The following is a 27495-nucleotide window of genomic DNA, read 5'->3' on the forward strand; positions in this document are numbered from 1 at the left end:
AAATCATTTGAACTTAAGTTTCAATTATTTTGAGGGTATTCAGATACGTTCTTTCTTGGGCTCCCTCCATAATTTGAGATATCTCGATCTTAACAGCGCATATTTTGGTGGAATAATTTCCAGGGAACTTGGAAACTTATCCAATCTTCATTTTCTTGATATTAGTAACAACTTTGGGCTAGATGTTAGTGATCTTCAATGGCTCTCTCATCTTTCTTCTCTCCAACATCTTGACATGAGTCGTTTGAACCTGAACAGGGTAAGTCATAAGTGGATAAATGTGATTAACATGCTTCCATCTTTAGTCGAGTTACGTCTTTCTGGTTGTGGTCTAGATTCATCCATAGTACCAACTCTTCCTCACATAAACTTTACATCTCTTTTAATTCTCGATCTTTCTTTTAACTATATGAGTTCTTCATTATTACCTGCATGGTTATATAATCTTACTAGACTTGAAGAACTTGATCTAACTTTCAATAATTTCCACGGAACGATTTCAAAAGATATTGGTTATTTGACTTCAATCAAGAGCCTTGATTTGAGCTTTAATTATGATCTTGAAGGGGAGATACCAAATACCTTGGGATATCTATGCAACTTGCAGAAATTAAACTTGAGAATGAACAAACTTCGTGGAGATATATATGGATTTTTAATAAATTCATCTGGATGTATCACCAGTAGTTTGAAGTCGTTGGATTTATCAGATAACAAACTTTCTGGCCCTTTGCCTGAGCAATTGGGGAAATTACAGAATCTCGAATACCTCTCTCTCTATAATAACTATTTTTCTGGTTCAATTCCCTCCTCTTTAGGAAGATTATCATTATTAAGGGTTTTATTCCTTGATGGAAATGAATTGAATGGATCATTGCCGGAAAAAATATGGCATCTCTCAAATTTAGAAAAATTAGTAGTCTGTCAAATTCAGGGTGTTGTAAGTGAAGCTAACTTCGCCAATCTCCGGAGATTAAAACAGTTACAAATTAGTTCAGTTGATTTGAAGTTGAGCTCTGCTTGGGAACCTCCTTTTCAACTCAATGCGTTATCATTCAGAAATTGTCACATAGGATCTGGATTTCCCCAATGGTTAAAAACACAAACAAAATTGGTGTATATTGATTTATCCAACACAAAAATTTCAGGTACAGTCCCCACTTGGTTTTGGAACATGTCTTCTCGAATGTTTGATTTAAATCTAGGCCACAATAGTCTCACTGGAGAATTACCAAAGTTATTGAAATCAAATGCTCGGGTTAATTTGAGTTCCAACCATTTTAATGGTCCACTACCTCGTGTATGTGGTGTTTCACTACTAGATCTTTCTCACAACTCCTTTTGGGGTCCTATTTCCTTGGTCCGATGTCCTCCAGATATAGGCGAAATGGATACATTTAAACTTCTTGATCTCTCAAACAATGCTCTTTTTGGAGAGATTCCAGAATGGTTGTTTAACTCGTCGTATTTAATATTGTTAAAGTTGGAAAATAATAAGTTAACTGGAAAAATTCCAAGCTCTATTGGTTCTTCAATTGGATTACAATCCTTGCATTTGGGTAATAATTCTCTATCGGGTGAACTCCCTAAGTCATTGCAAAACTGTACCAGCTTACAAATGATTGATCTTGGTGACAATACATTCAGTGGGAGCATACCAACATGGTTGGGAGCCAACTTTTCAAACCTTAAAGTTCTTAGGTTGCGCCAAAATAAGTTCAATGGTCGTATTCCAGAGGCACTTTGTAACCTCACTTCACTACAAATACTGGATATCGCTTATAACAACTTATCAGGATCAATTCCAAGATGTTTCAGCAATTTAAGTGCCATGGCTTTGAAGCAAAAAGAACAGATAAACTATATTCGTATCGACATTGGGTACAATGAAGAAACTGTTTCACTTGTGACAAATGGAAAGGAATATGCGTATGGAAACACTCTTGGGCTTGTTACAGCCATGGATCTATCTGGAAACAACTTATCCGGGGAGATTCCTCAAGATCTAACAACACTTCATCAGTTACGATTTTTGAATTTATCTTAAAATCATTTTACAGGAAAGATTCCAGACAAAATAGGCAAGATGAGCACATTGGAATCTCTTGATTTTTCAAGCAACAAACTTTCGGGTGTAATTCCTCAAAGCATTACAGATTTGCATTCTCTGAATCACTTGAACTTGTCATATAATAACTTGTCAGGGAAGATTCCTTCAGGTACCCAATTACAAAGCTTTACTGAACTGAGTTACCTTGGCAACCCTGAACTTTGTGGTATTCCACTCAATTACTGCGATGATGATGGACAAGATCAACCACCCGAATATGGTAGAGGAAAACAAGGTGATGGTGGTGACGATGTGGATGATGATTGGCTTGAGATGAAGTGGTTTTATATTAGTGCAGGAGTGGGATTTGTAACAGGGTTTTGGGGTTTATGTGGGGTGTTATTATGGAGGCAATCTTGGAGACATGCTTATTTTGGGTTCATTACTTCTATGACACAAAAACTCTTCAAGTTATGTGTGCGGTAGTTTGGAAATATGTATTGATGTGGTTATAATATTTTAAATAACAGACCAATGTCAATTATAATGAGACTAGGTAGTGATGGTTTCTTTTTTCTTTTTATTCAATCTCGCTAGTCTAATTTGTATGTAACCGACTCATCTGGAACGTACAAGTTGAAATGTTATAAGTTAGCATCTTTGCTATCAATCAAAAGTTGTCTCTGAATCTTTTTGTCTTCGTTCTTATGCTCTTAAATTTAGGCGTAAGGAAGTGTATCATATCCTCTCAGTCTTAAAGAATTTACTTAGATCCTCTTAAAGGTATGACCCCATCTCCAAATGATAATGTTTTTGAGTTATTTTGGGTGTACTTGTAAGAACATTGCAAAGTATATATAATTTAGAGAAGAGAATTGCCTATAGTTTCGTGGGAAACCCCAGAAAATAGAGTAAAAGCTCGAATGTTTGCCAAAAAATATTATGTTATCTTTCAACCAGTGTTAGAAGTAATATATACGTAGTGATTATTGATGCGCGGTTAATGTTCCATCTACCATTTGTCCTAGAGGTATGGACGCGGACATATCTGGATGACAGGGTGATAAACTAGCATCTTTGAATTATCTCCATGTGGGTTGTACATAAGCCTTGCCAGGAACAAGTCTACTAAGTATATCTTATGATCATACTTCATTCTGTGAAAGTTTCAACTACTATTTTCAATATATTATTATAAAGTGAATCAATTTATAAGTTTTATCATATACATAGAGAATCGAAACAGATATTCGAGGGTATATTGTCTATATTTTATTTTGCTAGTGAAGGCATTAAACGTATTTCTGATTCTTCGTTTCATGCAGTTTCGATCTCCCCACAGAGTCCCATGAAGATGATGGAGGGGTTGATTTTTTCGGCGGTAGATAACAACATGTGATGCCCAGGGTCCAGCGTAAAAAGAGTAAACGGAAACTTTCGTGTTAATTAAGAATAAATGATCAGGGTCCGTACCCGTAACCAGTGGAGGTAAGCATTATTACCTACTTTAGTATCATGGGTTGGAATAGATATCATGAACAGGAGTTTAAAACAAATGAAAACTTTGTCAAGATTTTTTCCAGCTTGAAACTATCTGTTCAAACACTACAATGTCTACTATAACAATAAAATGCACGCTTTCAATATGTTAATTAAGACGAAGGAAAAGTAATAAAGTTTTCAGAAAAAAACGAATTAAGCTCAAGATTGGTGCCGAAGAGAAAGGTAAGCTAAGAGTCTGAACCCAAAAACCATGGCAAACATGACACCAATCTCCAAAAAGCCACTGTCTGGTTCGGGGTGAATGGCGTTCAGAGCTGGAGGGATGTGATCATATTGAACCTTGAGAAGAAGCCTATACGTGTGATAGTTGAAAGAAAAATATCGGATCCATGATATGAACACTGGAACTCTCTGCAAAGTTGTAGAATTAATTTAGTAATTAATCTATAGGAAGTCAGATAAAGCTTACGAATACTCGTAATCTTACCTTTATAAAGAACCCACCAGCTAGCATGAAGGTCATAGCAGTTACTGACGCCAAGGTAGTTGCCTTCTTAACATCCATTAGTATAGCACCAATAGCCAATCCAAGTCCCTGATATTGTGGCAACCGTTCTTAGCTACTTACTAGAAAATATGATCATTCTCGTTTTTTTTCCTCGGCTGATTGCCAATAGACATACCTGGGCTGCTACAATGCTGAGAAACACGGTAAGCAAGGTTAAGAAAAACGGAGCAGCACCCAATCTTAGGCCAGCCATGAAATAGACAATGAGAAGGAATAGCAACGGTAGCAAGAGGTCAAGTGGTAGATCACTGGTTATTCTTGCAACAAAATATGCACTTAGTCTATACATATCGACAGCCCGTTCCTTGTTTAGCATAGCTCTCTCTTGAGGGAATGTAAAGACAGCTGTGAAAACTGGAAAGAACCCCCAGAAGACAGCAATAAAGAACAACAGTCCTGCCTGCAAAAATAGTCATTTGACTCAAAAGTTACAAAATCAACTCAGGCAAGCTAGACATCACGAGTCAGACAAAAGAAACTGAAAATTTGACTCGAGCCAGTTCTACCTTAGAGAACCACAAAAGACAACCTAAGAGTGTTCGTGTCATGTAGTTTAGTACCTGATCATGTAGGCCACTAGGTGTAGGGCTGTCTGAGTTCCACCATAGCATGCCCAAGATAGTAGCAGTGGCGAGGACTTGAGTGATTCTTAACCAGCTTAAGTAATCATGTTGCCTTTCTTTGAGGCCTCTCCAAAATAGGATAGAAAACTGCTGAAACCAGCTTGCACCCCATTCTCTATTTGGCGTAGATACCATTGCTTTTAATTCTTCATTGATTGGTATTGGTGCCATTGAAAATGCTGAAAAGGTAGGTTGAATTAATGAAGAAGAACTAAAATGCAGAGGATAGACACCAACCTCAGAGTTCCCGCTGAAGAGCATCAAGTCCGAAAACAGGTCCTTCAAAACAAAACCAAAATGATTAAAAGTCGAGGAACAATAATTGTCAGAGGCAACTTTTTTGAACCGATAATAGATTATGAGAGGCCTTAGGAACATGTAAAATATTTTTAAGAATGAATTTTTGGTTATTCTAGAAACAGGAAGTATTACCAATATGATGTATGAACATACCTTCGCCATTGACTCCTAATATTAGATCCACGAACATTGGCCAAAGCCAAATTATTTGGGGGAGCACGTCCCTGATAAGAAAAATTCATTCGATGAGAGCATTCGGTAGTCAAATGTCCCACTAGATGACAGATCTGACAAACAGGTTTATCAAAATTAAATTAGAAATTCCCATTTGATTGAGATAAAGGATTGTTGTTGCTGAAATTAGGTTTGGCATAACCCCTTCCTTTATGATTATAATTACGGTTCTTATTTTGACTGTTGGGTTGTTGTTGAAACTGAGATCTGTATCTATTATTAAAATTAGAAGCTAAAAAAGCTTGAGATTAATGAATAGAGGTGTTAACTGTTGCTTTAATTTTTTTTCCAGAAACCGTGATCTCCTCACTAATAAGGAGATTATGTAGTTCGGCAACAGAGACATGCGAACTTCGAATTCTAATGGAAGTCCTGAACGAATCGAACTCATATGGCAGTCATCTTCGACTACTAACGATCACCTCATATTTGGACTACCGGTTGCTGGAAGACCATTTGTGATCATTTTGATATTAGATAAAAATTCTACCATTGTAGATGATCTCTTTTACATTCTCTTAATCTATCTTGTAATTGAAGAACATGGGCAGTAGATGCTGCTACAAAATTTTCTTCCAGATTTAACTATAGTTCTCAAGAAGATGATGTTCAAACGACATATGGAATCACCGAATCCGAAAGGGTAGAATTCAAGCATATGAGTACGGTCTGATCATCCTCAACCCATTTAATATACTCTTGATTGATAATAATAGTTTGTCTATTTTCCTCATTAATAAATTGATGTGGACATAACTTGGATCCATTAATTAGGTCATGTACAATGAATTTCTTAAGCATTGGTAAGAATACTCTTCCATGCTAGATAATTGTCAGATTGTAGCTTAATAGGTATAACATTACCCATTGTATTAATTGACAATAATTTAATCCTAGAAGCCTCCATTAAAAATTAAAGAACTTGAAGAAAAAAAGAAATTGCAAAGAGGATTGTGAAAAAGAAAATTCTATATTGTGAGTGGTTCGAATACAATAGTGGGATAATTCTTGTTAATTATTGAATGGGAACAATGCCTTTGACAATATGATTAGGATTTACATATGGAAAAATTGTATAAAGATTAGGATTTACATATGGAAAGATTGTGTAAAAGTTAGGATATACATAGAAAATATTGATACAATATAGATAAATGTATTGTATTTTATGAGCATACATTACTGGAATGACGGACAAATGATTTCATGACATATCATGCAACTTATGGGGCGAGAGAACAACTTTACATTCGAATGATAAAGCTAGAAATATAAGGCCGCGGCTTTGGGGAATAAAGAAAATTATCCGGAGAATAAATTTTTATGGGGAATACAGAATACATTTTTTTGAAAGTTCTCCTCCATCTCATCTGTCTCTCTGCCACTTCATCTTCTTGCCACCTCATCATCTTCTCCGGCGAAGGGATCTGGTCTGTTCATGGACAGACCAGACCTCTGGCGAAGGTCTCCTTTCGCCGGAGTGTTAGAGAGAGAGAGAGGAAGAGAGAAAAAAAATTATGTTTGAAGGTCGATGGTCGGAAAATCGGCCGGCAGGCGACCTTCGCCGGAGAAGATGATGAGGTGGCGAGAAGATGAGGTGATGAGATGAAGGAGCTTTTTTTATAGCATCTTCTAAATTTAGAAGCCCCTTAGCAATAAAAAAAGAAATATAAAAGTCAATCTTATTCGACTAGTTTTAAGAAAAGCCTTTATTCCCCGGAGAATTTTCTTTATTCCCTAAAGCCGCGGCCAAATATAATGCCCTTCAAATGGATTATAGTTGGAAGAGGAAATAAACTAGACCCCCTATCAAATTGGATTGTTATTACGAATTTTACAGTCAAGAAAAAAAAAATATGCAACAGAAAAACTCTTATAGAAAAACTTTGTATCTAAGTCGGATGATTTTGCATTTTAAGTTTTTGTGTTTGTATTATGGATATTAAGTAAATTATAGCTGATATGGCATATGGGGGTTAAATGATGAAGAAAATGGTTTGGACGAGTAACAAGTGAGAAATTGGTTTTGGAATAATAATGGGTAGGTCTTTACTCTTAAGATCGGCTCAAATGAATGTTGGGTTTAATATGTACTAGTCATGAAGGCACTCTTATATTGAAGTTCACATCCTATGTTGGGTTTAAAGCAATAGCTGAAAATTGAACATGTATGCATTCTTATATTGAAGTCACATCCTATGAAGGCTTGCCCTTGTCAAAAAGGAAACTGATCGCGAAGTAGAGAAAGTACCATTTTTTATTTCTCACCACTTGTTGGAGGACCCATGATTTTTCAAGGCGCATGATGCACGTGTAGTGTCCCTTCAAACACTCTCTTCTTCACACAAGAAAGAATAACAAACCACAAAAAGACACACAAACTCTAAGCAAATTAATTGGTTGTGCAGAAAGTTCATCGGTCATTGAAAGGACTCATTCAAACTAAGTCAATTTGCATCCAATATAATTTGATCTATTTGGCGCCATTCATAACTCCACAAGGTAGAAGTCTTGGTGACTAGCTAGCCTTGAAATTTCTACATAAAGAAGAAGACACAAGATACAAATTTTTGGTGAATAGTTTGTAAGTCTAAATCAAATACTTGGATTACTGAAATATCTTGAAAAGTTTTGTATTTGGGAAGACTCGTTCACTCAAAAGAATTAGAATCTAGCTCAAGTGTACATCTAGAAATAATGTCTCCAACAAAAATAACTAAAAGATGGAGACCATGACAGTGTACTGATTCCAAAATTCATAAGGGTAACAACTAAGCTACATAATTGATTGATCATACATTAATGTTTACTGATGCTTGCAAACGGAATTGGAGACAAAGGGATGAACTTGCAAGGATATGCTTATTGATGCTTGCTGACATGCTACATCATACTTTTTTCATAAAAAGATAACTCTTTGAAGTTGTTCCAGGGGGAAGCAACCATCAATAAGCATGATGTAGCAACATCATACTTATTGATGCTTGCTGACATGCTACATCATACTTAAGAGTTACATATTAATTCAGTCGATTTGAAGTTGAGCTCTGCTTGGGAACCTCCTTTCCAACTCAAACGATTATCATTCAGAAATTGTCACATAGGATCTGGATTTCCCCAATGGTTAAAAACACAAAAAAGTTTAACATATATTGATTTATCCAACACAAGAATATCAGGCACAGTTCCCACTTGGTTCTGGGACATGTCTTCTCGAATGGTTGATTTAAATCTAGGCCGTAATAGACTCACGGGAGAATTACCAAAGTTATACTTTCCACAATATTTGCAAGTCTAAATCAAATACTTGGATTACTGAAATATCTTGAAAAGTTTTGTATTTGGAAAAACTCGTTCACTCAAAAGAATTAGAATCTAGCTCAAGTGTACATCTAGAAATAATGTTTCCAACAAAAATAACTAAAAGATGGAGACGATGACTGAGTACTGATTCTGAACTTCCAGGGGCAAGTACACAGGTAAAGCCCCTTCAAACACGCGTGGTCTATTGGTGTACAAGTGAGCTCTCTTTAGATAATCCAAAGAAAAGAAAACACAACAAATATTGGTGAGTAGATTCGGTCACAAACTGCGCTAGCAGTTGTTGGCAAATCAAACCCATTGAGAGGGTCGATGAATAATCAAACTTAACAAGGTAGAACAGTCTAAATACTAAAGAAAAGTCTCCAACTAATTTTATTGTAACAATCTTTGCAAGATTCAACGGGCCTATACTTATTCATCACTCTCTTTGTGGCCATAACATCTTAAGATATTACACCCCACAAAGAATTGAGTGGTTGTAAAGAAAGTGGAGTGTTGAGACCGACTACTGATTGAAGGTCTTGTTGACTCGAAAATTGACACTTCAGCTGAAAAATTGAATACAGTACGAGAGGTCCTATCACGCGGAAAAGCTTTAGATTTTGTGTGTTTGTATATATATGTTGGCGTTTCAACTTGAAAACACAGTTGATTTCTGGTTTTGATTTAAGTACGTAATAATGGAGTCGAGGTCTATTTCTCTAATGCTCTTTCTTGCTGCATTCTTCTTGTTCAGACCAGATTACAACAAATTCAGCTTTGCTGCATTCTTCTCTAATGGGTAGGCGTTTACTCTGAAGTCTTTACTCTTTAAGTCTTTACTCTTGAAGTTCACATCCTATGTTGGGTTTAAATTAATATCTGAAAATTTAACATGTACTAATTTTAAATGCATTTTTATATTGAAGTTCACATCCTATGAAGGCTCGCCCTTGTTAAAAAGGAAACTGATCACAAAGTAGGGAGAAAAACATTTTTCTTATCTCACCACTTGTTGGAGGACCCATGGCTGTTCAAGGTGCATAATGCACGCGTAGTGTCCCTTCAAACACGCTCTTCTTCATTTGTGTTCTGTACTATGCTGTCTCTACTCTATTAAGATAACACAAGAAAGAAAAACAAACCACAACAAGACACAAACTCTAAGCAAATTAACTGGTTGTGCAGAAAGTTGATCGGTCATTGAAAGAGCTCATTCAAACTAAATCAATTTGAATCCAATATAATTTGATTTATTTGGCGTCACTCATAACTTCACAACTGTTATAACTAATGGTCGCGGAAGCTATCGAACCTAACCTAGAAATTGATCCGATTATGAAGATTAATCGAAAAGCTAAGTCAAAATCAAATATGCGAACAGAATTTAACGAGGTTCGGCTTAAAGCCTACGTCCTCGGGCGAACAAGAAATCTTTATTGAAGGATAGATGAAGACGACTAACACAACCCGCAAGTTCGTCCCAAGATGGTACCGTATAGAATTTTACCTTCTATACTAGATCTTTGACGACCGAGAAATTTAACACCGCTCAAAAACTATGAAAAATTTCTCTCACTCTTGCTCTCTCTCTAGCTCTCTAAAGAAGAGTTGTTGTTTGTGTTGGTGTGTTTTACAAAGACTCAAGACCCCTATTTATATAGATATCAAGCCCCATAAAAAGGAACTTTGGTTTCTAAATTACTTTGGTGCCAAAATTTAGAAACCACCTATATGGTGCCAATAAACCGCCTCTTCAAGAGTTTTAGAAACTGCCTCTTAAATCCAATTTGGAAACCGCCTCTTACAATTCTCCACCTCGTACACAATTTGATACCCTTCAAATTTTGGACGAACACCAGGATACTCCTTGTAAGATATATCTGCTTCTTGTAACTTCATCCGACTGCACCATATGACCATGGTTGCCTACGTACCCTTTTACAGGATCAAGCCTACCGTAGTTCTACCAACCCTTCACATAAAGATTACCTTGTCGCCATTACGCCCTTTCGGGCAACTTAACATGAGCCGATTTGTAGCAATTCCAGGCAATGCTGAAACTTGCTACATGTCACCACTTTAGTCAACATGTCCGCGGGATTCTCATCTGTGTGTACCTTCATGAGAGAAACATCACCTTCCTCTATGACATCTCGTACAAAGTGATACCTGACATCGATATGCTTAGTACGAGCATGATGGACCTGATTCTTCGCCAAGTGGATCGCACTTTGACTATCACACCATACATCCACGCACTCCTGCTTAATCCCTAGATCATCCAGAAGACCCCACAACCACAATGCTTCCTTCACACCCTCGGTCATAGCCATATACTCGGCCTCCGTAGTAGATAACGCAACTGTAGATTGTAACATCGATCGCCAACTAACTGGAGCACCATGTACCCTAAATACATAACCAGTAGTAGATCGTCTTCTATCTAGATCGCCAGCATAATCCGAGTCCACATAACCGCTTACCTGACATGTGTCTCCACCAAAGCACAAACCCGTATCAACGGTACCCTTCAAGTACCTCAAGACCCACTTCACAGCTTCCCAATGTGTCTTCCCCGGATTTGCCATAAACCTACTAACCACACTGACCGCTTGTGAAATATCAGGACGAGTACACACCATAGCGTACATCAAACTGCCAACTGCACTAGCATACGGTACACGATCCATATGATCCTTCTCCACCGTAGTAGTGGGAGATTGTTTTCCCGAGAGCCTGAAGTGTGGTGCCAAAGGTGTTGACACCGCCTTCGCATCCTGCATCCCGAACCGAGAAACTACTCGTTCGATGTAACCTTTCTGACTCAAGTACAGTTTCTTACTTGACCGCTCTCTTTTAATCTCCATTCCCAGTATCTTCTTTGCAGCGCCCATGTCTTTCATCTCAAACTCTTGACTGAGTTGAGATTTCAACTTATCTATCTCCACCATGCTTCTAGAAGCAATAAGCATGTCATCCACATACAAAAGGAGATAAATAAAGTCACCTTCGCGAAGCTTCTTGATGTATACACAACAATCATAGTCACTTCTGCGAAAACCATGCTTTAGCATGAAAAAATCAAATCGTTTGTACCATTGGCGAGGGGATTGTTTCAATCCGTAAAGAGATTTCCTCAAACGACATACTTGATTTTCTTTGCCCTCAACCTTGTATCCCTCAGGTTGAGCCATATAAATTTCTTCTTCCAAATCTCCGTGCAAGAAGGCGGTTTTAACATCGAGTTGTTCCAGCTCAAGATCCCTGTGAGCAACAATACTCAATAGCACCCGAATAGAAGTATGTTTCACGACCGGTGAGAAAATCTCATTGTAGTCGACCCCTTCTTTCTGTGCATAACCCTTGGCCACTAGTCTTGCCTTATACCTTGTACCCTTGATTTCGGAAGAATCCTCTTTCTTCTTGTACACCCATTTACAACCAATAACAGACTTACCTTCGGGCAATGGGACAACCTCCCATGTCTGGTTCTTGTGAAGAGACTCCATCTCTTCTTGCATAGCAACCAACCAACTCTCTCTTTCCGCCGCGGTAATAGCTTGTTTGAAGGTGACCGGCTCGTCGTCTTCCACCGAGAGTGCATATTCAACCACATTTGCCTGCCCGTAATGCCTAAGAGGTTTGTCTGACCCTAACCTCTGTACCGGCTTATATAACTGTTTCGGCCTAGTGTGTACCGAAACATCCTGCTGTTGTTGTTGTAAAACTTGTGTACCTTCCCCTTGAACCTCCTCATGATCGGGTTCATCAATTTCCTCATCTTGAGTTTTATCCTGATGCTCCACCTGATCATGATTCCTAGAAACCCGTTGGTCTTCGGCTTCTACTTCCACTACTTGAGCTTTAGTAGACCCAACATCACCACAACTAGGCGCCGTAGCTTTCGCCATAGCTACCATAGATGACTCATCAAACACCACATCTCTGCTGATTACAAACTTCTTGTCTTCCGTACACCATAGCCGATAACCCTTGACTCCTGTAGCATATCCTAAGAAAATTGCCTTCTTTGCTCTATTGTCAAGTTTGTTACCTTTAACATGGTAATAGGCCGTACAACCGAAAACCTTAAGTCTCCCGTAATCTGCATGTTCACCTGACCACACCTCGTAAGGTATGCCGCCATCTAAAGAAGAATGTGGAGACCTGTTCACAATATAACAAGCTGTAGCAACAGATTCTGCCCACCATTCTACGCCTAGTCCCGAATTGGAGCGCATACATCTAGCCTTCTCAAGTAGTGTACGGTTCAATCTCTCTGCGACTCCATTCTGCTGAGGTGTGTTTACTACTGTCCAGTGCCTCACAATGCCTTCCTGATTACAAAACTCCTTGAATGCCCCATCCGTGTACTCGGTCCCATTATCCGACCTTAACGTCTTCAGCTTTCGACCAGTTTTGTTCTCAACCATTGCTTTCCACACCAGGAATGTGTTGAATACCTCATTCTTATGCTTCAGAAAATAAAGCCAGACAAATCTCGAATGATCATCAACGAATGTAACAAAATACCTGGAACCACCTTTGGAAGGTAACTTTGCCGGTCCCCAGACATCGGTGTGTACGTAGTCTAACACCTCTTTGCTCCTGTGCTTGCTCGTAGAGAACGTCACCCTGTGTGCCTTCCCGAACACACAATGCTCACAAAACTCCATGCAAGGCTTCTTCATGTCCTTCAACAAGCCTTTCCCGCACATCAAAGATAGACCCTTTTCTGACATATGCCCAAGGCGCATATGCCAAAGCCTCGTACTAGCCGTTGGATCCCTTCCACTGATTCCTACTGCTACATCTCCCGTAATTGTTGTCCCCAAAAGTTTGTATAAATTACCGTAACGAGTACCTCTCATTACCACCAAAGAACCCTTAACGACTCTTATGGAGCCATTCTCTATAATTATCTTACAGCCGTTCCGCTCCAACACACCAAGGGAAATTAGATTTTTCCGCAAATCGGGTATGTGTCTTACGTCCGTCAATGTTCTCACCACTCCATCGTGCATCTTGATCCGTATTGTTCCGAGTCCCACAGTTTTACATATACTATCATCACCCAGTATAACTGTACCACCATCTATACTCCTATAGGTAGTAAACAACTCCCTATTTGGGCACATATGGTGTGACGCCCCTGAATCAAGCATCCACTTATCGAAGATCTTCTCAGACTCCTCTGTCACCGAGAAACATTCGTCCGCCTCTTCTGACACATATCCCGCCTCTTGCATCTCTTGTTTCTCCTTGTAGCCTTCGTTCTTTTGCTTCAACTTTCTCTTTGGACAAGCCGCTTTAAAGTGGCCAAGCTCACCACAACTAAAGCACGTTTTCTTGAAAGAGCCTCTAGATTTGGATCTAGATTTCCCGCCCTTTCCCTTTCCCCTTTCATTACTCCTCCCCCTCGTTACAAACAACCCTTGTGCTTGTTCTTTGTCTACTCCACCCGACGCCATACTGCTAGTAGCAACCTTACGAAGGTCATCCGCTAATAGCGAATTTCTCGTCTCTTCCATGCTTAGACTATCACCAACAAGCATCAAAGTTTGAACAAGGTTCTCATAGGATTTAGGCAATGAAAGTAACAATATGAGGGCTTGGTCCTCATCCTCAACCTTAACATCAATATCCTTCAAATCTGAGATAATCCTGTCAAACCTATTCACATATTCCTGAATAGAAGAACCCTCTTCCATTCTACATGTGAATAATTTGGATTTTAAGTAGACCCGATTCGTTAAAGTTTTCGTCATGAAACTGCTTTCTAGTTTTAACCACACACCCGCCGCCGTTGTTTCTTCGTCTACTAGGAACGCCACGTCCCTCTCAAGACACAACATAATGGTAGCCCGTGCTTCGAGATCTAACTCTTCCCAATCCTCATCTGACATATCTCCTGGTTTCTTTCCCGTCAACGTCTTGTGTAATTTCTGCGAGATTAGCAGATTCTTCATCTGCATCCGCCAATAAGAAAAATCGTTTTTCCCATTGAACTTCTCTATCTCATATTTCCCTGATTTGACCGTACCACTTCTCGATCCCATCTTCTCTTCGTTCAATCTCAACAAGGCTCTGGTACCAATTGTTAATGCGAGCAGAATTTAACGAGGTTCGGCTTTAAAGCCTACGTCCTCGGGCGAACAAGAAATCTTTATTGAAGGATAGATGAAGACGACTAACACAACCCGCAAGTTCGTCCCAAGATGGTACCGCATAGAAATTAACCTTCTATACTAGATCTTCGACGACCGAGAATTTTAACACCGCTCAAAACTATGAACAAAAAATTTCTCTCTAACTTGCTCACTCTCTAGCTCTCTAAAGAAGAGTTGTTGTTTGTGTTGGTGTGTTTTACAAAGACTCAAGACCCCTATTTATATAGATATCAAGCCCCATAAAAAGGAACTTTGGTTTCTAAATTACTTTGGTGCCAAAATTTAGAAACCACCTATATGGTGCCAATAAACCGCCTCTTCAAGAGTTTTAGAAACTGCCTCTTAAATCCAATTTGGAAACCGCCTCTTACAACAACAATTATCAGTAAAAGTCTTGGTGATTAGCTAGCCTTGAAATTTCTACATAAAGAAGAAGGCACAAGATATGATCTTAAAACGAATTTTTGTGAATATTTCAGCTCTATTGTGAATCGAGTTTGGAATCTCCCGGATTCTAGAGTAGATGCAATACAAACTAAGCTAGCAGTTGTTGAAAAATCAAACCATTTAGAGGGCCGATAAATAATCAAACTTAACAAGGTAGAACAGTCTAAATACTAAACAAAAGTCTCCAACTAATTTTATTGTCAACATCTTTGCAAGATTCAATGGACCTATACTTATTCGTTACTCTCTTTGTGGCCATAACATCTTAAGATTTTGTTGAGTGTTCAGACCAACTACAGATTGAAGGTCTTGTTGACTCGAAAATTGACAGTTCAGCTGAAAATTAGAATATAGTATGCGAGGTCCTACCACGCGGAAAAGCTTTAGATTTGTGTGTTTGTATATATATTGCCGATTAAGTTTGAAAAACACAGTTAATTTCTTGTTTTGATTTCAGTACTTAATAATGGAGTCGAGATCTATTTCTCTAATGTTCTTTCTTGCTGTATTTTTGTTGTTCAGATCAGATTACAACAAGTTCAGTTTTGGTTTTGCTTGCAAGGAAAGGGAGAGACAAGCTCTGTTGTCCTTCAGAGAAGATTTAAAATATCAAAATACTTCATATATTGATGAAAACGGAAATATTTATTATGAGAAGAATATATTATCTACTTGGGATGGTAAAGAATGTTGTAAATGGACAAGAGTGGTTTGCAATCCGAAAACGGGAAATGTTGTTGAACTTCATCTTCAACACTTATCAGTAGATGGTAAGTTAAATCCTTCTCTGCTTGAATTAAAACATTTAAATTATTTGAACTTAAGTTGGAATGATTTTAGGGGTAATGAGATACCTTCTTTCTTGGGCTCCCTCCATAATTTGAGGTATCTCGATCTTAACAGCGCATATTTTGGTGGAATAATTCCCAGGGAACTTGGAAACTTATCCAATCTTCATTTTCTTGATATTAGTTACAACCCCAAGCTAGATGTTAGTGATCTTCAATGGCTCTCTCATCTTTCTTCTCTCCAACATCTTGACATGAGTCTTGTGAACCTGAGTAGGGTAAGTCATAAGTGGCTACATGTGATTAACATGCTCCCATCTTTAGTCGAGTTACGTCTTGCTTTATGTAATCTAGATTCATCCGTAGTACCAACTCTTCCTCACATAAACTTTACTTCTCTAGTAATTCTCGATCTTTCTATTAATTTCATGAATTCTTCATTACCTCCATGGCTATATAATCTTACTAGACTTGAAGCACTTGATCTAAGTGTCAATAATTTCTATGGAACGATTTCGAAAGATATTGGTTATTTGACTTCAATCAAGATCCTTGACTTAAGCGTTAATTTTGATCTTGAAGGGGAGATACCAAATACCTTAGGAAATCTATGCCACTTGCAGGAATTAAACTTGGGAAGGAACAAACTTGGTGGAGATATATCTGGATTTTTGGTAAATTCATCTGGATGTATCACCAGTAGTTTGAAGTCGTTGGATTTATCAACTAACAAACTTTCTGGCCATTTTCCTGAGCAATTGGGGAAATTAAAGAATCTCGAATACCTTTCTCTCCATGGTAACTCATTTTCTGGTTCAATTCCCTCGTCGTTAGGAAGATTATCATTATTAAGGGTTTTATTCCTTGATGAAAATGAATTGAATGGATCATTGCCAGAAACAATATGGCATCTCTCAAATTTAGAAAGATTAATGGTCTCTGATAATGAATTACAAGGCGTTGTAACTGAAGCTAACTTCGCCAATCTCCGGAGATTAAAACTGTTGTTTATTGATTCAGTTGATTTGAAGTTCAGATCTGCTTGGAAACCTCCTTTTCAACTCGAACAATTATCATTTAAAAATTGTCACATAGGATCTGGATTTCCCCAATGGTTAAAAACACAAACAAAATTGGTGTATATTGATTTATCCAACACAAAAATTTCAGGTACAGTCCCCACTTGGTTCTGGGGCATTTCTTCTCGAATGGAAATCTTAAATCTAGGCCACAATAGTCTCACTGGAGAATTACCAAAGTTATTGAAATTTAGTTCTACTTTTACAGAAGTTAACTTGACTTCCAACTATTTTAACGGCCCACTACCTAGTGTATCTAATGTTTCAGTACTAGATCTTTCTCACAACTTCTTATCCGGTCCTATTTCCTCTTTCCGATGTCATCCAGAGTTTGGTGAAATGTGTACATTAGAATATCTTGATCTCTCAAACAATGCCCTGTTTGGAGAGATTCCAGAACGTTGGTTTCACTCATTATCTTTGTCATTGCTAAACTTGGAAAGTAATAAGTTAACAGGAAAAATTCCAAGCTCTATCGGTTCTTTAGTTGAATTAGAATCCTTGCATTTGGGTAATAACTCTTTCTCCGGTGAACTACCTCAGTTATTGCGAAACTGTACCAAGTTAATTACGATTGATCTTGGTGAAAATAAATTCAGTGGAAGCATATCAACATGGCTGGGAGCTGACTTTGCAGGGCTTATACTTCTTAGGTTGCGTCTAAATAAGTTCAGTGGTGGTATTCCAGAAGCACTTTGTGACCTTACTTCACTACGAATACTGGATATCGCTCATAACAACTTATCCGGATCAATTCCAAGATGTTTCAGCAATTTAAGTGCCATGGCTTTGAAGCAAAAAAAACAGATAGACTATTTTAGCATCAGCATTGGGGGAAATGAAGAAACTGCTTCACTGGTGACAAACGGAAGACAATATGGGTATAGTAACACTCTTGGACTTGTTACAACCATGGATCTTTCTACAAACCACTTATCCGGAGAGATTCCTCAAGATCTAACAACACTTCACGAATTACGATTTTTAAACTTATCTGAGAATCAGTTTACAGGAAAGATACCAGACAAAATAGGGAAGATGAGCACATTGGAATCTCTTGATTTCTCAAGCAACAATCTTTCGGGTGTAATTCCTCAAAGCATTACAGATTTGCATTTTCTAAATCACTTGAACTTGTCATATAATAACTTGTCAGGCGAAATTCCTTCTGGTAACCAATTGCAAAGCTCTACGGAATTGAGTTATCTTGGCAACCCTAAACTCTGTGGTTTTCCACTCAAGAATTGCAATGGCGATGTACAAGTTCAACCACCCAGAATTAGTGGAGCAAAAGAAGATGACGGTGGTGATGATGCGGAGGATGATTGGCTCGAGATGAAGTGGTTTTATATTAGTGCAGGATTGGGATTTGTAATAGGTTTTTGGGGTTTCTGTGGGGTGTTATTATGGAAGCAATCTTGGAGACATGCTTATTTTGGGTTCATTACTTCTATGACACTGTTATAACTAAAAGTCGCGGAAGCTATCGAACCTATCTTAGAAATTGATCCGATTATAAAGATTAATCGAAAAGCTAAGTCAAAATCAAATATGCGAACAGAAATTAACGAGGTTCGGCTTAAAGCCTACGTCCTCGGGCGAACAAGAAATCTTTATTGATGGATAGATGAAGACGACTCACACAACCCGCAAGTTCGTCCCAAGATGGTACCGTATAGAAATTAACCTCTATACTAAATCTTCGACGACCGAGAAATTTAACACCGCTCAAAACTATGAACAAAAAATTTCTCTCTCACTTGCTCTCTCTCTTTAGCTCTCTCTAAAGAAGAGTTGTTGTTGCTTGTGTTAGTGTGTTGATTACAAAGCACTCAACCCCTATTTATATATATTATAAGCCAAAAAATTGGAAACTGCCTATTGAGCCAAAAAATTGGAAACCATCCCAATTTGGAAACTGCCTATTGCTGCCTCTTAAACCTCCTCTTCAATTTTTAGAAACTGCCTCTTACAGACACAAAAGCTCTTTAAGTTTTGTCCATGGTAGTCTTCTATGACCAATCTCAATTAGAATGAGACTTTGGTTCGGTTGTGGTGTTTTTTTTCTTCTTCTTGTGTAATCTCGCTAGTCCCAGTCTGATAATTTGTTTGTAACCGACTAATCTGAAATGTACAAGTTGAGATGTTATAAGTTAGCATCTTTGCTATCAATCAAAAGTTGTCTCTGAATCTTTTTGTCTTCGTACTTATGCTCTTAAATTTAGGCGTAAGGAAGGGTATGATATTCTCTCAGTCTTAAAGAATTTACTTAGGTCAGAAAACTTATGTTACCTTTCAACCATTGTGTTAGAAGTAATATATAAAGTGAGTCAATTTAAAATATAGTCGAGGGTATATTCTCTATATTTTATTTTGTTAGTGAAGGCATTAAACGTATTTCTGATTCTTTGTTTCATGCAGTTTTGACCTCCCCACAGAGTCCCATGAAGATGATCGAGGGGTTGATTTTTTCGGCGGTAGATAACATGTGATGCCCAGGTCCAGCGTAAAAAGAGTAAACGGAAACGTTAGTGTTAATTAAGAATAAATGATCAGGGTCCGTACCCGTAACCAGTGGAGGTAAGCATTATTACCTACTTAGTAAAAGTAATAAAGTTTAAAACAAATGAAAACTTTGTCAAGATTTTTTCCAGCTTGAAACTATCTGTTCAAAATACTATAATGTCTACCACAACAATAAAATGCACGCTTTCAATATGTTAATTAATACGAAGGAAAAGTAATAAAGTTTTCAGAAAAACGAATTAAGCTCAAGATTGGAGCTTTATCTGCCGAAGAGAAAGGTAAGCTAAGAGTCTGAACCCAAAAACCATGGCAAACATGACACCAATCTCCACAAAGCCACTGTCTGGTTCGGGGTGAATGGCATTAAGAGCTGGAGGTATGTGATCATATTGAACCTTGAGAAGAAGCCTATACGTGTGATAGTTGAAAGAAAAATATCGAATCCATGATATGAACACTGGAACTCTCTGCAAAGTCATTGAATTAAGTTTTATTATTAATTCAGTAATTGATCAATAGGAAGTCAGATAAGGCTTATGAATACTCGTAATCTTACCTTTATAAAGAACCCACCAGCTAGCATGAAGGTCATAGCAGTTACTGACGCCAAGGTAGTTGCCTTCTTAACATCCATTAGTATAGCACCAATAGCCAATCCAAGTCCCTGATATTGTGGCAACCGTTCTTAGCTACTTACTAGAAAATATGATCATTCTCGTTTTTTTTTCCTCGGATGATTGCCAATAGACATACCTGGGCTGCTACAATGCTGAGAAACACGGTCAGCAAGGTTAAGAAAAACGGAGCAGCACCCAATCTTAGGCCAGCCATGAAGTAGACAATGAGAAGGAATAGCAATGGTAGCAAGAGGTCAAGTGGTAGATCACTGGTTATTCTTGCAACAAAATATGCACTTAGTCTATACATATCGACTGCCCGTTCCTTGTTTAGCATAGCTCTCTCTTGAGGGAATGTAAAGATTGCCGTGAAAACTGGAAAGAACCCCCAGAAGACAGCAATAAAGAACAACAGTCCTGCCTGCAGAAATAGTCATTTGACTCTAAAGATACAAAATCAACTCAGGCAAGCCAGACATCACGAGTCAGACAAAAGAAACTGAAAATTTGACTCGAGTCAGTTCTACCTTAGAAAACCACAAAAGACAACCTAAGAATGTTTGTGTCATGTAGTAAGTTTAGTACCTGATCATGTAGGCCACTAGGTGTAGTGCTGTCTGAGTTCCACCACAGCATACCCAAGATAGTAGCAGTGGCGAGGACTTGAGTGATTCTTAACCAGCTTAAGTAATCATGTCGCCTTTCTTTTAGGCCTCTCCAAAATAGGATAGCAAACTGCTGAAACCAGCTTGCACCCCATTCTCTATTTGGCGTAGATACCATTGCTTTTACTTCTTCATTGATGGGTATTGGTGCCATAATTCTTTTCTTCTCTTTCTCCGCCACTCTTGTCTCATAAGCCTCCACTAGATACTTAAATAGAACACAAGATATGGCTTATTACACTAGGTACTGTATACAAGTAAATTAAGAACATTGAGTCTTACCTCATGAACTACTGTCGATGAAGGTTTCCCTTTCTCCATTTCGGTCTTTAAACTCCCCATTTGAACTTTGTCTAGTAATTCTGATGGTACAGATACATCATTTACATTTCCATTTGCAAGGTCTACCAAGAATTCAGCAGGGTTCATTGCAATTAAAGGAGAGCATCCTATGGATGCAAAATAAACCATCGCTTCAGACGCATTTCCGAAGTATAACAGGCTCCCTGTAACACCCCAAATCCAGATTTCCACGTCGGCCGCCATGAAAACCTAAACTTAAAGCATTTCTCCGCAGAACAGTAAACATATACGATATACTCATCAAGGAGAGGGTATAGTATCGAACATGAAGCTCAAAAAGTAACAATAAATCAACTACTGAAACTTTACCAAGTTTCTCAAAACTCACAGGATGTCTCTAAATCATCGACACAAATGTCGGACAAGATAAAACATAAATAACACCAAGTGTTTAGGAGATACAACTCCAAATAACTACCTAAAGAAAGAAAGAAAATCACTAAAGAAACTCCTCCAAGGCTAACTATGACTCAAGCAGGTGGCACTTCCCGATTTCCTTGTCCTGAAAAATAAAAGGTTGGGTCAGACCCCAACAAGTAGATTTCGAAACCTCTAAAGCCTCAATAGACAGTTTCAAGAGCTACCAAAACAAATAGACAACCAGTTATCATGAGAAGATGTCCAAGTATAGTATCCGATTTGTGACAATTAGAAATAAAATGTACCACATATGTAACAAACAACAAAAAGCGACATGACGAGTTGGTGTCCACCTTATGTAAGAGTGTGGCCCACAAGGTCATCCATTGTGTTAGCGCCGACCCCATACGCTCCATACCTATATCACATCCGGTAGAGAGGGTCGAACCAACCACAATACTCTTACAACCCTTCACCAACTCCATCACGTCACACATACATAATATCACACCATTTGTAATAGACAACCAAAAGCAATATGACAAGTTGGTATCCACGTTGTATGAGAGTGTGGCCCACAAGGTCATCCATTGTGTTAGCGCCGACCCCATACGCTCCATACCAATATCACATCCGGTAGAGAGGGTCGAACCAACCACAAAACTCTCACAACTCTCCACCAACTCCATCACATCACACACATATAATAGCATCACACCACAACATACATAAATCAAAATCATATTCGATAGCATATTACGACATACGAGTTCCATATTTGTAATTTTGCAAGTAATGTATCAATGATGATAATAGCCTAAAATCCTCATATCATGTTGAGTTCTAGGGCATGTTCATGTATCTATATAAAGAGTGTTGTCCAATAGTGAGAGACATATAATTATAAGAGCTATATACTAAAATCATGGCAAATAGAGAGGTTTAGCCCTAAATATCATTGTAATACATGAATCTAGCATGGAAATGTAAATGAAGGTTGTATGGTTCATCAAGTATGTCATTATAGCAAATATCCTCAAAATCTAACACATACATGAGATTCCAAGTGACCAAAAATATGAGTTTGTACAAATATAGATCTACTACTTATAGCATATATATTCATGTCAAGAACCCTAATCTATGTTCAAGTAATACTAAAATCTAGGGTTTATGGTGTTATCTAATTTGTCTAGGTTTTCTATAAAAATGGCTATTCAAGCCCTAGAGGAGTAGAAATCTACCTTAGATCCAAAGCAAGCCAAAGAAGAAAACTCCCACACACCAAGAACAATAATCAAAAGATAAAGAAACTCCAAGCTCCAAGCCCCAAACCCTTCTTCTTTCTCCCCTTCCTCCACACTTTCTCTCACTAAAAGCATAACCCCATCTCTTTCTCAACTCACGGCTGGATTGGAAAGAAAAGAAAATGGCCAAAAGTGTTTGTAGTAGGGTTCTTATTAGGGGGGTATAAAGGGTTGATGCTAAAGGCACCCTAAAATAAAATGATAGGGACACTACACTCCCCTTTCCCAAAAGTATCAACTTGTCAAACTTGTGAAAAAGTCTGCTTGATGGCTGGTGGATTGTCGTTACCACCGTTTTTCCAGCCTGGCGTATAAGATTACAATGTCACAGCTCACAGGTATATTCGTTATACTGTTGTATAAAAACACACACACATATTCATAGATTGTCACCCCTTGCCCGCGGCAATTAATGGGTCGTTGCTCAATCTAGTATTTCAATTTATAGTGATATAGATGAATCTCCTGGTTTTAGATGACATTTGTAAGTAAGAAAATTCCATACCTTAGCTATCTCATGTAACATTTGAACCATCCTCAGGGCTGTTGTTGAATCCAAGCCAGAGGTTGGCTCATCAAGGAACAAAAGAGAAGGGTTGATTATTATCTCACTGCCAATACACACTCTCTTCCTCTCGCCACCTGAAATTCCTCGCACGAAGGTGCCTCCGATCATAGTGTCTTGACACCTATGTGCACCAATATGTCCCCACATCAGCATTTATCTTGACAACTATGAAAATTTATTTTTCTCATCTTCATATAAGTATTACCTCTCTAAGCCGAGCTCGTAGATTATATCTGTTGCTCGTTCTTCCTTTTGTTGTTTCGTTAATGTCTTTGGCAGTCGTAAGAGTGCAACATATGTTAATGTTTCTTTCACAGTGAGATGTGGAAATAGAATGTCATCTTGAGTCACAAACCCTATCCTGTCATGTATTCATGTTATTCTTTGGAATTTCCTTGCTTATTTTTAACCTCAATCTGATGTTCACATCAGAATAATAGAATATTACTGAAAACTCCTTTAGAAGTATCAATTCCTAGAAAAGAAGAAACCTAAACAAGCCTTTCAATGTTCGTAAATTTAATAACGACAGAAAGCACTTGTTAGCCGAGGTGAGTTGGGTTGAGGCGAGCTCGCCTTGTGCCTCAAATTAAATAACATAGTCTATAGAGTCATAATATAGTTACCTGCTTTTCAAAAACTTAGAATATGGTTGATCATTATAAGTAACAGAACCTCCTGGAACTGATTCATTTAACCTCCCACTTAGTAGATTAAGAAGGGTTGTCTTCCCACTCCCTGAAGGTCCCATTAGTGCTAAAACTTCTCCCGGACTCGCTGAACCTGTAATTCCGTTTAAAATTTCTTTCTCGACCGTTGTCGTTACCCCTTTCATAACTATTTTGTATTTCACATCTGTAAACTGAATCATTTTTATTGCTTATTATGCAACATAAATTAATGTCATTTAACTCTTGTAATCTCAGTTGTGATTTTGATTAGGAGTATATAAGTAACTTATTATTACCTTGAGATAAATGGGTAAGGTTGGATCAGTATGTATCTTCTTTCTTGTACTTGCTTCAATATCTTCTGTTGCTGCAAATACATAAATAATTAGAGATTGCCCCTTAATCTGAGTGTTCTTGTCATTTGATCATTTGGGTGAGGCCCCGTAAGGCGGTAAGGGTAGTTATACATGATTACTCAGTAAGATTATCCGCCCAGACCTTTGTCTAATGGGCCATGAAATAAATACAATTTTGTATTTGGGTTACTTCATGAATAAATAATGTACGTGTGCTTACAGATTTCATCGTCGCTTATTCCTCGGAGATTAGCTATTGGCTCAGGCGGAACGGTAAAACCAGCGAAAGAGAAAGATAAGCCGCCAAGACTAGCACTAGAAGCTCGGCTCAGCGCACCACTACTCATCTCATCTCCACTTCTTGACTGCTTCCTGGTATGGGTCTTAGCTCCAGGTGAAGTCATTATTTTGCTGAAACCTGATTTTCTAGATGGGCTTGGGCCAGAATCAGTGTCACCAAAAGGCCACGAACTTGGCGACTTCCTCAGCATTACTTCTAGTTGATCTGATTTCGACCTTGGTAGTGCTGACGATGACGATGAAGCGGCCTCCATCTTCATTGAGTGCCCACAAAGGTATTAACCAAATATTATCAAGAAAAGTGTAAGTGGTGTTGGTTAAAACACTAATAATTTTTATAGGGAAAAGAGAGTGGAGAAAACCAAGAAGCATGTGAATTTGTAGAAGAAAACATCAACCAGGAAAAAAATTGGGGCAGGAAAACATTTTCCGACAATGACTTGACAAATTTGATGGCATTTTCATTTCACGGGTTTGTGAGATTATATATAACGAGTTGGATGTCGGTTGGGGAACTTCCCTCTCCAATTTCTTAGATAAATGCTCAACTACTTCAAAAATTAGTTGGTTCTTTTATGTTTTCTTTAAGAACTTGGGAGCCGATTTTACTTTTCATGTTCTAATGTCTGTTCTACTCTAAGGTTTATATGGGTGAGAAGCCGTTGGACACGTCGTGTTATTGCTACTGAAGAGTTGTTAATTGTCTTCTTAACTGCATTCGTTGATTCGAAGTAATTCGAGAATCAACTCGTTTTTTTCTTTCTTTACATGAGTCAATCCATTCCAAAAGTTCATATATGCTTGATTTAAAAAGGACGAGCCCTTTTTTTTTCTTGAACTAAAAAGAAACCCTTAAAGAATTAAAATCACAACTATATTTTCATGAAATTAGATTTTTGTTATCTAGACTTGGACTTGAATTCTAGTAACCTAATGTTAAATTTAAAAAAGTTGTTTTTTTTTCAAATGAATACAAAAATTGGTGAGTACTATTTGCAACTAATAGAAAGGAAAAGCCATAAATATTGATATCTAAATGGGGTGATGTTGCTTAAAAATTTGAATGCTCCATCATGAAAATAGAAAACTAACCATAAATGTTTTGTTAACTCCAAACAATATTATAAAAGTTTATGTTATTAACAATCACCTTCACTTTGTTAGAACCATAATTTCCAAGTTCCAACCACTAAAAAAAGTTTAAGAGGGTTGTTAGGTATAGAGAAATTATATCATTAGTACAAACATATATTGTTTGTACAAGACAAACTACTGTAAGCGCAACCCTAAATTCAATATTTTAGCTACTGTTACGTAAAAGACTTCAGTTCTCATATTTCACTTGGTACAAAAGCGAACGACACTTTTCTCCGGTTTAGTTTAGTGAACTAGCAAAATGAGAAACTATAGATAAAAGACCCTAATTTGATATACTAATTGAAGAGAAAGAGTGAAAATGTTTAGTACCTTCATGGTCCAATGGAGGGGAAGAAGAATTTAAAACTCTTGTTGAAGGAAGGCCACTGCTACAGAAAAACAAAATGCATTATAAATTTCAAGTTTTCAACTACTTCTCTCTTCTCCTATATAAAGGGCCAAAAAGGTCACATTCTTAATGATTTTTGCAATATTACAAAATGCCCATATATTTGTTGATTGAGCAATTAAAATTGTTGATAACCTTACAAAAAAAATTAAAATGTTGATAAGGACAAACTCGTCATTTGAGTCAGATCCCTACCATCCACGTGTAACTTTGTGTTTATTGTTCTGTTTCCATCAATGACTTGTCACCGTACATGTGTATCTAGTGGCTCCACCATAATTAATTATGGTCCTAGATGTTGGGACTTGATTTGTGAAGTTTTAGGGGGACGACTTATGACTCCTCAACTGCCCTATGATACAATGCCACGTATTGTGAGTAGCTATTATTTGGGATCATGTTTGAAATTGGATCTTTTTGACACAATTTCTCCTCTCTAATCTCTAGGGACAAAGTTTGTAAATACAACATTGGGGATGGGTGGCCTGTTAGATTATACTCTAATATTCATTTTGTTTGATCTTTGTGGAACTCAATTGATAACTGAATTACTTTTTTAACTAATTAGTTTTTATAATGTGTAAGAGCTTATCATTCACGAAAAGAAAATTGTTGCTTCTAAACTTCAAACTGTTTCGTATGATTCCGGGACAAAACCTACAAAGAACTTGAAAATCTCTCTGATGTTGAAGTAAGTAAAGGATTCTTGTAATTACAGAATTAAACGCCTCAAACTTGAGTTTGAACCTTTGATTGATTGCTTACTTGCCCGTTTAGAGTGAAACTGTTGTTTTTTATAGGCTCGTTTAACGACTGTAGATGTGTGATAGTGATGAGGCGCTGAAGAAAGATCCACCGACTTACGATAAAACTACTATTTCGTAGTCGCTAGGAGGTCCTCGTTTGAATATATTTGGAATTTAGATAGATTATGATGTCGATCCTGAAAATTCCATAAGAAAAGTTTCTTCTGCGGGACTCTTGTGTCCCGAGTAACTTAGATATTGTTAATATTTTTTGTCTCGTATCTTGGATCTGATTCGGACTCAGCTTGGGAAAGTATCAAATACACATCTATCACCTTATATTTCGGGATTAAAGTGTTCGACCCCACTTTCTCAAACCTCCCCCACATCTTTAAAATTTTA

At 37.7% G+C, this 27495-nt stretch overlaps 4 protein-coding genes across 6 annotated transcripts; 2 read left to right on the forward strand and 2 right to left on the reverse strand.

The window, feature by feature from the left end:
- The first annotated feature begins 235 nt into the window (after positions 1 to 235).
- Positions 236 to 2047, forward strand: LOC147558654 (uncharacterized). The gene is made up of 2 exons (XM_086659054.1): positions 236 to 430; positions 695 to 2047. The coding sequence occupies exons 1-2, from the start codon at positions 236 to 238 to the stop codon at positions 2045 to 2047; spliced, it is 1548 nt and encodes a 515-aa protein (XP_086515180.1).
- A 1548-nt stretch (positions 2048 to 3595) lies between these two features.
- Positions 3596 to 5206, reverse strand: LOC147558655 (ABC transporter G family member 22-like). Its single transcript, XM_086659055.1, has 5 exons — positions 5198 to 5206; positions 4682 to 5023; positions 4237 to 4521; positions 4041 to 4148; positions 3596 to 3964 (listed from the first exon to the last, which is right to left on the reverse strand). Exons 1-5 carry the CDS (start codon positions 5204 to 5206, stop codon positions 3752 to 3754), a joined length of 957 nt encoding a protein of 318 aa, XP_086515181.1. The 3' UTR covers positions 3596 to 3751.
- LOC147558656 (ABC transporter G family member 22-like) lies at positions 3596 to 26388 on the reverse strand. 3 transcript variants are annotated; one of them, XR_015234423.1, is made up of 13 exons: positions 26269 to 26388; positions 24722 to 25055; positions 24442 to 24512; positions 24101 to 24336; positions 23680 to 23835; positions 23412 to 23595; positions 23123 to 23210; positions 21159 to 21382; positions 20797 to 21084; positions 20348 to 20632; positions 20151 to 20258; positions 19777 to 20061; positions 3596 to 3687 (listed from the first exon to the last, which is right to left on the reverse strand). XR_015234423.1 is itself a non-coding variant. In XM_086660394.1 (12 exons), exons 1-12 carry the CDS (start codon positions 26272 to 26274, stop codon positions 19840 to 19842), a joined length of 2202 nt encoding a protein of 733 aa, XP_086516520.1. In that variant the 5' UTR covers positions 26275 to 26358; the 3' UTR covers positions 19772 to 19839. The 3 variants fall into 3 exon arrangements, 1 of the variants encoding a protein (XP_086516520.1); XR_015234424.1 differs by having other exon boundaries at positions 24101 to 24329; positions 26269 to 26358; XM_086660394.1 differs by lacking the exon at positions 3596 to 3687 and having other exon boundaries at positions 19772 to 20061; positions 26269 to 26358.
- Positions 15668 to 18535, forward strand: LOC147558657 (receptor-like protein EIX1). The gene is made up of 2 exons (XM_086659056.1): positions 15668 to 16787; positions 16887 to 18535. The coding sequence occupies exons 1-2, from the start codon at positions 15668 to 15670 to the stop codon at positions 18533 to 18535; spliced, it is 2769 nt and encodes a 922-aa protein (XP_086515182.1).
- Positions 26389 to 27495: the final 1107 nt, after the last annotated feature.

This window comes from Eschscholzia californica, unplaced genomic scaffold (assembly GCF_041429995.1).
Source record: "Eschscholzia californica isolate CP2 unplaced genomic scaffold, dmEscCali1.0.p SCAF_2, whole genome shotgun sequence".
NCBI classification, from domain to species: Eukaryota; Viridiplantae; Streptophyta; class Magnoliopsida; order Ranunculales; family Papaveraceae; genus Eschscholzia; species Eschscholzia californica.

Bases quoted from the DNA above. Each gene is read 5' to 3' on its own strand.
- LOC147558655 (XM_086659055.1), bottom strand. The intron at 4,149-4,236 runs GTATGTCTATTG...CCACAATATCAG, and splicing joins TCAGCATTGTAGCAGCCCAG to GGACTTGGATTGGCTATTGG. The intron at 3,965-4,040 runs GTAAGATTACGA...ACAACTTTGCAG, and splicing joins CTGGTGGGTTCTTTATAAAG to AGAGTTCCAGTGTTCATATC.
- LOC147558656 (XM_086660394.1), bottom strand. The intron at 23,596-23,679 runs GTAATACTTATA...TGGTGCACATAG, and splicing joins TACGAGCTCGGCTTAGAGAG to GTGTCAAGACACTATGATCG. The intron at 21,383-23,122 runs GTGTAGTGTCCC...GGGGTGTTACAG, and splicing joins GATACTTTTGGGAAAGGGGA to GGAGCCTGTTATACTTCGGA.
- LOC147558657 (XM_086659056.1), top strand. From the start codon at position 15,668: ATGGAGTCGAGATCTATTTCTCTAATGTTCTTTCTTGCTGTATTTTTG. The intron at 16,788-16,886 runs GTAACTCATTTT...GATCATTGCCAG, and splicing joins CGAATACCTTTCTCTCCATG to AAACAATATGGCATCTCTCA.
- LOC147558654 (XM_086659054.1), top strand. From the start codon at position 236: ATGAGTCGTTTGAACCTGAACAGGGTAAGTCATAAGTGGATAAATGTG. The intron at 431-694 runs GCATGGTTATAT...AGTAGTTTGAAG, and splicing joins TGAGTTCTTCATTATTACCT to TCGTTGGATTTATCAGATAA.